At 55.6% G+C, this 8973-nt stretch overlaps 1 protein-coding gene across 5 annotated transcripts in view; it reads right to left on the minus strand.

Moving 5' to 3' along the window:
• Window positions 1-8973, minus strand: part of CPAMD8 (C3 and PZP like alpha-2-macroglobulin domain containing 8) — a 136239-nt gene that overhangs the window by 17822 nt on the left and 109444 nt on the right. For all 5 annotated transcript variants that reach the window (XR_005195862.1, XR_001817242.2, XM_037728743.1 and 2 more), the window contains 8 exons: window positions 7303-7468; window positions 5473-5559; window positions 5233-5369; window positions 4710-4865; window positions 4569-4631; window positions 3662-3876; window positions 2536-2623; window positions 522-596 (listed from right to left, as the gene is read on the minus strand). Coding sequence is in view for 3 of the 5 variants with exons in the window: in XM_037728743.1 (XP_037584671.1) it covers window positions 522-596; window positions 2536-2623; window positions 3662-3876; window positions 4569-4631; window positions 4710-4865; window positions 5233-5369; window positions 5473-5559; window positions 7303-7468 (987 nt within the window). In the remaining 2 variants the exon portion in view is untranslated. The remainder of the gene's footprint in view (window positions 1-521; window positions 597-2535; window positions 2624-3661; window positions 3877-4568; window positions 4632-4709; window positions 4866-5232; window positions 5370-5472; window positions 5560-7302; window positions 7469-8973) is intronic.

Raw genomic sequence — 8973 nt, forward strand, 5'->3', positions numbered from 1 at the left:
CTCTGTCACCCAGGCTGGAGTACAGTAGTGTAATCTCGGCTCACTGAAACCTCCACTTCCTGAGTTCAAGTGATTCTCCTGCCTCTGCCTCCTGAGTAGATGGGGTTACAGGTGCACGCCATCATACCCAGCTAATTTTTGTATTTTTAGTAGAGATGGGGTTTCGCCATGTTGGCCAGGCTAGTCTCGAACTCCTGACCTCAGGTGATCTGCCCGTCTTGGCCTCTCAAAGTGCTGGGATTACAGGTGTGAGCCAAAGCGCCTGGCCACTTTTTAAATTTTTTGTAAAGATGGAGTTTTGCCATGTTGCCCAGGCTGGACTCGAACCCCTAAGCTCAAGTGATCCTCCCACCTCGGCTTCCCAAAGTGCTGGGATCACAGGCATGAGCCACCATGCCCGGCCCCAAACTCTTTTTTATGGTACAAGATACTCGCAGGGAGCCACACCAGGTAGTGACCACTCCACCCTCACCAACATGCACACCAGGGAAGCCTCCTCCACCAACCCCGGCCAGTGGTACCTCATCAAAGTAGAAGATCACTCTGCGTCCAGCCACTTCATACCTCTTCATCCCCATGTGCTTGTCAAGGAGTAGCTGCAGAGGAAGTCAGAAGTCAGAGTCCTCAGACTCTCTGCTTGCTTCTCCATCTCCTGGGGGCATTAGTCAGTGGGATGCAGGCTGGGCCCTGAGAATTTCTTGGACTTGCCCACAAGCCAGCATGGGCTGAGGTCTGGGTGGGCCTGGCTGGGGCTAGGGGATGCTGGTCAGTGCTCCCCAGGCCCTGTCAGCCTCTCAGTACCCAGGAGATGGTGCTCAAGGATGGCTATCCCTGCCTGGAGCACCTGCTTCCCCTTCCAATGCACTCCCTCCATCTAGCCCCAGGCCCGGCCTCTCCATAGCCCAAGAGGCGCCCGGCTGAGCCCTGCCACCTGCTGGTGTCTTGGCTGAACTGTTCAAGCTCCCCTCTCAGCCTGGGATTTTTTTTTTTTTTTTTTTTGAGAGGGAGTTTCGCCCTTGTTGCCAGGCTGGAGTGCAGTGGTGGCTCACCGAAACCTCCGCCTCCCAAGTTCAGGCAATTCTTTTGCCTCAGCATCCCGAGTAGCTCTGATTACAGGCGTGCACCACCATGCCCAACTAATCTTTTGTATTTTTTTTTTAGTATAGATGGAGTTTCACCATGCTGGCCAGGCTGGTCTCAAACTCGTAATCTGCCCGCCTCGGCCTCCCAAAGTGCAGGTATTACAGGTGTGAGCCACTGCACCCGGCCTTTTTCAGTTTTTGATTAAAAAAACTCACACCCACTTCAAGGCCTCTGAATGGACCACATCCTCTTCCCCTGGTACCCGTGCAGCCTCCCATCACCCCGACCCTGACAATAGGCCTGGCTTTCCTTCCACACACTGCTGACCTCCTTTGGCCCCTGAACCTCCTACTTCTTGGTCCTCTTCCTCCCCCAGCCAGAGCTTAGCAGTATTTCCCATCCCCATGACCCCTCTTCCCTCCTATACAACAAAATGGGGATGTGGCACTTATCTCTCTTGGGATTGTGAGGGTGACAGCTGGTCTCGGCAGTGTGTGGACTGAGAATACCCGGCGGCTCCCCACCCAGGACCAAAGGACATGGAACTCTGCTGAAGCTCTAGGTGGCATTTACAATACTGACAGCAGGCAGGGCGTGGTGGCTCATGCCTGTAATCCCAACACTTTAAGAGGTGGGTGGATCACCTGAGGTCAGAAGTTCAAGACCAGCCTAACCAACATGGTTAAACCCTGTCTCTACTAAATACAAAAAGTTAGCCAGGCGTGGTGGTGCATGCCTGTAATCCTAGCTACTTGGGAGGCTGAGGCAGGAGAATCGCTTGAATCCAGGAGGTGGAGGTTGCAGTGAGCTGAGATTGCGCCACTGCACTCCAGCCTGGGCGACAAGAGCAAAACTCCATCTCAAATAATAATAGTAATAGTCTCAGTGGCCCCACCTGTCGGAGATCCACCTGTTGGAGCAGCCCCCACCCCACCCCACCTACTTCTCAGTAGGCAGATGGCCCATCTTTGCCCAGAAAGGGGAAAAAAAAGGGAGCCAGGCACAGTGGCTCATGTCTGCAACCCCAGCACTTTGTGAGGCTGAGGCAGGAGGATTGCTTGAGCCCAGGAGTTTGAGACCAGCCTAGGCAACATGGCGAAACCCCGTCTCTACCAAAATACAAACATTTAGCTGGGCATGGTGGCACATGCTTGTTGTCCCAGCTACTCGGGAGGCAGAGGTGGGAGGATTACTTGAGCCTGGGAGTCCAAGGCTGCACTGAGAGTTTGAGCCAAGATCCCACCACTGCACGCTAGCCTGAGCAACAGGGCAAGACCCTATCTCAAAAAAAGAGAGAAAAAGAGCGAGAAAGTAAGTAAAAGAAAGAAAAGAAAAAAATACCCATAGCATTTTACAAAGGGCTGGGCCGTCAGCCAGCCTGACCCTGGGTGCCCAAGACGTGCCTACTGTTCAAAGTTCCCTGGCCACTGCTGCTCACTGGCGCCGCCTCACCTGCTCCAGGCTCTCGATGTCTGCCCGGAAGCCCGACAGCAGGGGCACCTCGAGAACAGCCATATTGGAAGACCCTGGGTGCAGCCACCTTCCAGCAACAGGGGAGAGAGAGCAGCTCTAGAACTCAAGCCCGGAGGTGGAATTCACCGTCCCCTCTCCCACACAGCTCATGTCCTAGGAAGCCTCCCTTGGGGTCTGGCCGGCAGGCCATTGGCACACACATCCTTGGCTCAGTCAGCTCCGTCAACCCATTTTACAGCAGGGACACTGAGGCCAGAAGGAAAGGGCCTTGCCAGGGGCTCTAGGCTTGAGCAGGTTGACTAGATGCTGGGTTTCCTTCTGCACTTCACTCTGTGTCCCCAGCCTGGGAGGCCGCTGGCAACTCCACTCTGGACATGGCTCCACGGAGCAGCCACAGCCCAGATGCTTCAACACTGCCTCCCTGCAGGACACTCTGGAAATCAATCCCCAAGCTCCAGCCTCAGTTCCTCCTCCTGTAACATGGCGGGGCAGGGAGGGAGGTAACCGGACTCTCTCTGGAGCCATATGCCAGGTGCTTCTTGTAGGGCACTGGGGACAAGGATGAGGAAGCCAACATTCAGAGTGGAGCTTGCAGCTGCTGGGAGTACACCAAGCCGGACTCTGGTCTCCAGAACTTTCTGAGATGGGTACTTAGACACATTTGGGCTGAGAGTCAAGGTCAGGGCAGGTACCTGGGCAGCAGCTCTGATGGGCTGCAGGTGTCATGGCAACCACTCACCCACCCACTTCTGGGCTCCCAAAGCATTGCCATGGTGACAAGCGTCCGTCACCATGGCAACAAGCATCTTCTTAGGGTGAGGACCCACTGTGGCCGGGTTCCAGGCTCACCCTTGGAAACCAAGGGGTCTGGTGCTGGTGTTACTGGTCAGGGACTAGTGTCCCAGTCACACATGGCTGTCCCCTTCTGGCCCACCCGCCCTGACCATACTGGAGTCTCCTGTGTTCATTCACTTTCCTTTCATTCATTTCAAAAACCAACACGGAGTTGCCTGGAGCTGGAAGCTCCTCCTGGTCCCAGGAGGCCATCCTCTCCCCTCATTGCGCCCTCCTGGGATGCCCAGGCCAGCAGGGCAGGTGGCCTTACCTGGTGCACACCTCCAGCATCACTTTGTATTCCTGGTGATGCTGATCCGCAGCTGGGTCATCATCATCAGCTGGGGGCCGGTCTCCTCGGGGACCCTCAGCCGAGGACGCAGGCATCGACGGTGGGTGTTCCTGGGCCTCGGGCTCCTGGAGGCTTATGAGCAGCTGAAACGCCGGCTTGGCCACTGGGTCAGGCACATTGTAGGCGACATCAATCTGGGGGTGGTGTTGGAGGTTGGAGGCTTAGGGACCTGGGCCCTCCACAACAGGTGCAGGGTAGGGGAGGAGAAAGGGCAGTGAGGAGGTGGGAACAGCCAGAATTACGGGGACAGTGACATCCATGACAGTTTCAGAGACTACCATTATTCCTTCTAGCCTTGAAATCACCGAAGCGGGTGTAGGTACGATCATCAGACCAGTTTTGTGGATCTGGGGTGCAGAGGTGTGCTCAACTGTGTCTGAGTCTGGGGTCTCCCTCGCATATACGGTGTTATCTAGGCTCCCATTTTACAGATGGGAAAACTGAGGCTAGTGAGTCATTTGGGAAACTTGCCCTCCGACTGCCAGCTGGAACCTGTGAAATGCACCTGCCCCAGCCCAGTCTGGGGCTAAATCCAGACCACAGCAGGGGGAATGACCTCAAGCTCTTAGGCAAGCTTGCTTGAGTCACTGGGTCAGATATCCCTGGACTGAGGGTCCAGTAGATTTTCGCAGGGGTGGGGCACACCTGAGAGGACCCATGACCGCCTGCCTTGGGCAGTATTAGGAGGTTGCTAGCTTGCCCTGTGGTCTGGCCTGCTGCTGAGCTCAGAACCCTCTAGGGGTCCCCAGGGTTCCACTGTGTGGATGCAGGGGATGGGGCACAGGAGGACAAGCCCAAGATCACCTCATGCTCCCCAAAACCTCACCTGCATCAGGCAGCAGCCGTCCCCCTTGGCACTCACAAACAGTCCCGTGGGGAGGCTGGGGATCTGGAGAGAGAAGTCACCATGAAGCCCTGCCGACCCCTCCTCCAACAGCCCCCAAGCCCTGGTCCCAGGAACACGCACCGCCGCCATCTGCAGAACCTTCTGGTTGGTCCCATGCAGCTCGAAGGTTTCCTGGTAGTCCAGGTTGGTGGAGGCCAGGGAGACAGTGAGGTTGATGCTTCCAGCATACGACAAGATGGCATATTCAGCCAAGGCCTGCAGAGCCACACAGGTGTCCTGGGGATGGAGGGGGAGACAGCCATCAGCCCTGAGACCAAGTTGGCCAGTGGTCCCCTGACCGCTGTCTTGGAAGCCTGTCCTGAAACAGGCACCAATGGGGCTGGAACAGAGACTGGACCCAGGGCAGACACCCATAATACTGGGGTCCTCAGGACAGCCAGGTTGGCGTGTCCCCAGAGGTAGAAGCTAGGCTCCCATGAAGGATCCAGGGGCACCTGTCCCTCACCCCAACTCCTGCCCTCTTTGGGGTTCCATAAGGTGAGAAGGGGCCAGACTGCCTGGCCAGCTCAGAGCCCCAAACAAGGACTGCAGGGACCCCACCCACCCAGCCCTAAGCCCCTCCCTCTGGTCCTGCCCGGCTCGCCTGAGTGGAGGAGAAGCCCCCAAGTGCATTGCGCTGATGGGACAGCCACTTCACCACAGGCAGGGCGGCAGCCACGTCACCCAGGAGCGTGTAGGTCAGAAGGGCGTAGGCTGTCATTTCCACCTCCGCTGAGACCACTGCAATGGAAGAGGCCCACTGGAGACTTTTGCCACAGGGGCACAGGCCCGGTGAGTGCAGGCATGGCCAAGGCAGGCACCTGGGAGCTCGGGTGGCCAGTACCTGACTGAGAGACCCTGTCACCGAAGCTCAAGAATGTGCTCTTGTCCACATTCCAGGAATCTGTTAGGCTCCAGTGGGTGACCCCATCTGCAAGGATAGGAGTGGTGAGGAGCAACGACCCCACCCAGTGTGCAGCCTGGCATCCTGTGGAGGGCATCTGGGCATGGGGTCTAAAGAAGAGGTATTGTGGGACCCCAGTGGGAGGAGAGTGCCAGGGGAAGACAGCTGGGACAGGAAGGGCCTCAGGGCAACATCTCAGATCTGCAAACCTATGGCAGCCCCAGCCCTTCCTGTGCCCCTGGCAGACATTGTGAGTCAATGGCCACCCAACCCTGCCCCTGGCAGACATCACTAATCAATGGCCACCCTTTCCCCCACCCCCGACACAGACATCACTAGTCAATAGCCTCCGTCCTGAGCAGGTCCTGATGTAGCCCCCCATGCTCCCACTCAGCGCCCAAGCAGCCACACTCAACTTGCAAAGGCTCAAGGATTCTGGCCGGGCACAGTGGCTCACACCTGCAATCCCAGTACTTTGGGAGGCCGAGGCGGGTGGACCACTTGAGGTCAGGAGTTCAAGACCAGCCTGGCCAACACAGTGAAACCCTATCTCTACTAAAAATGTAAAAATTAGCTGGGTGTGTTGGTGCACACCTGTAGTCCCAGCTACTCAGGAGGCTGAGGCAGGAGAATCGCTTGAACCCGGGAGGCAGAGGTTGCAGTGAGCCGAGACCAAGCCACTGCACTCCACACTCTAGCCTGGGTGACAGAGTGGGACTGTCTAAAAAAGAAAAGAAAAGAAAAAAAAGCTCCAAGGATTCTGAGCTCACATGAGGTATAAAGACTCTCAAATCCAGAGAGAAACCAGTCAACCACCACCACCTCCCACCCCGTCCCTGGATCTTTTTCAAACTTCTTTCTTTCGGAAGCAATAAAAGCATTTCTTCAGGTGGCATCTTAATGACGTCAGCAGAGAAACCTGCCTGCGCCCCAGTGCAGCTGCTGGGGGCAGAGGTGGAGCAGGGAGGTCTGGGCGAAGTGGGAGGAGACTTAGTCTGGGGCATTCTGAGAAAGCGGAAGCTCAGGGATTGGAGGCTTAGTGGGTGATCATTTCGTAGGTGGGGAAACTGACAGTTTGAAAGGCTTCCTGGGGCTCAGGCAGCAAGTGGAGGGCAGGACGCCAGTCTCTACCCTCCCGTCTCCCAGGACCCCTGTCCTGGGATGATTTCCAGAAAGCCTGGCTGGAGGCAGGGGATGCGTTCTCTGCTGGGGATCCCTCCCTGAGAACTCTCCTTCCCAAGGGGTTGGCATCCCAGATTTTACACACAAGGAAAATGATGCTTGGGTATGACTTGAACAAGCCACTTCCTCAAATAAAGTCACTAGCAGATGCGATAATGGATGACAAAGCAATTGACAAGAGAGCAAAAGGTGTCTCGTCAGTTTTTTTTTTTTTTAATTTTGAGACAGAGTCTCACTCTGTCGCCCAGGCTGGAGTGCAGTGGTGTGATCTCGGCTCACTGCAACCTCCGCCTCCCGGGTTCAAGCGATTCTCCTGCCTCAGCCTCCCGAGTAGCTGGGGTTACAGGCACCTACCACCACATCCAGCTAATTTTTGTATTTTTAGTAGAGATGGGGTTTCACCATGTTGGCCAGGATGGTCTTCAACTCCTGGCCGCAAGTGATCTGCCCGAAGGCTGGGATTACAGGCATCCGCCACTGTGCCCGGCCAACTCATCAGTTTTGATGCATATGTTCATGAGTTGTCTACTGGGGTCTACAGTGGGCTTCTCGATGCTGTGGCCTCTGGGGCAGGCCAGGGACACCTACCTCGCATGATGGCCAGGCTACGGAGCTTGCGCAGTGCCTCAGGGGCTGCAGGGCTGTGAAGCAGGGTCAGCGCATAGGTCGTCAGGGCACAGCTATAGGGGTCTGTGGCCAGGGTTGCGGCAGACTCCAGGAAGTGCCTTGCTTTGTCAATGGAGCCTCTCTCCTCCTACAGAGTGGGTGGGAAGGTGAACCCTGGGAGGCTGCTCTGCCTCCGTCCCACCCACCCGCCCCCCATTGGCTTCTGAGGCGTCCCTGGGGAGAGCTCTGGGTGTCTCATTGCCCCTTGCTTTGCAACCTTCTGTGGCTCTCACTGCCTGCAGACTCAGTTTTAAAACTCCATCTCCTTTCTTTTCTTTCTTACTGTTAAAAAAAAAACCACAGACAGCATCTCACTCTGTTGTCCAAGCTGGAATGCAGTGGCGCAATCATAGCTCACTGCAGCCTTCAACTCCTGGACTCGAGCGATCCTCCCACCTTGACCTCCCCAGTAACTGGGACCACAACTGGTGCACACCACCACGCCCAGCTCACTTTTTATTTTTTGTAAAGATGAGGTCTCACTGTGTTGCCCAGGCTGGTCTCAAACACCTGGGCTCAGGTGAACTTCCCACCTCGGGCTCCCAAAGTGCTACGATTACACGGCGTGAGCCAACTGCACCTAGCTCCCATATCCTGTCTTGTAAACTGACGCCCCTTTTCCCAAATGAGGTCTGGCCGGGATGCCTAGGTACGTGGCAAACGAGCACACTGATCCTCTAGGGGAGGCAGGTAGAGTCCTGGCCACCCTATCCCAGGATCTTTGTTAAAACAGGCTACAGCCAGGTATGGTGGCTCACGCCTGTAATCCCAGCAGTTTGGGAGGCTGAGATAGGCAGATCACTTGAGGTCAGGAGTTTGAGACCAGCCTGGCTAACATGGTGAAACCCCAACTCTACTAAAAATATAAAAATTAGCCAGGCATGGTGGCAGGTGCCTGTAATCCCAGCTCTTCAGGAGACTGAGGGACAAGAATCCCTTGAACCCGGGAGGCAGAGGTTGCAGTGAGCAGAGGTTGCACCACTGTACTCCAGCCTGGGCGACAGAGCAAGACACTGTCTCAAAAAAAAAAAAAAAAAAAAAGACAGTTGGTTCCCAAGACTCCCCCTTTCCAGGCCCTCCCCAGGGTCCAGGCCTGGTTACCTCCTTAGAGAAGCCCACCAGCCCTGCTCATGTCTTCCCTAGAACGTGATCTGTTGGAAGACAGTGACCAAGTTGAGAATCTACTGATGTGTTTGGTTCAGAGAAGCTGCCTGATAATATTACGTGGAAGACATTAGTGACCAGAAGCATTCACAAATTAAGCAATGGAGCCAAAGTGTTCCGGTGGCCACCGATAGAGGTATGGAGTTGAGCTAACTCTGTTTTCAGAACCATCATGGTCATAGAAAAATATTTCCAGAGGTCAGGCACGTTGGCTCATGCCTGTAATCCCAGCACGTTGGGAGGCTAAGGTGGGCAGATCACGAGATGAGGAGATCCCGACCATCCCGGCCAACATGGTGAACCCGCGTCTCTACTAAAACCACAAATAATAGCTGGGTGTGGTGGTGTGCACCTGTAGTCCCAGATACCTGAGAGGCTGAGGCAGGAGAATTGCTTGAACCCGGGAGACGGAGGTTGCAGTGAGCCAAT

This window comes from Cebus imitator, unplaced genomic scaffold (genome assembly GCF_001604975.1).
Source record: "Cebus imitator isolate Cc_AM_T3 unplaced genomic scaffold, Cebus_imitator-1.0 Scaffold280, whole genome shotgun sequence".
Lineage (NCBI taxonomy): Eukaryota > Metazoa > Chordata > Mammalia > Primates > Cebidae > Cebus > Cebus imitator.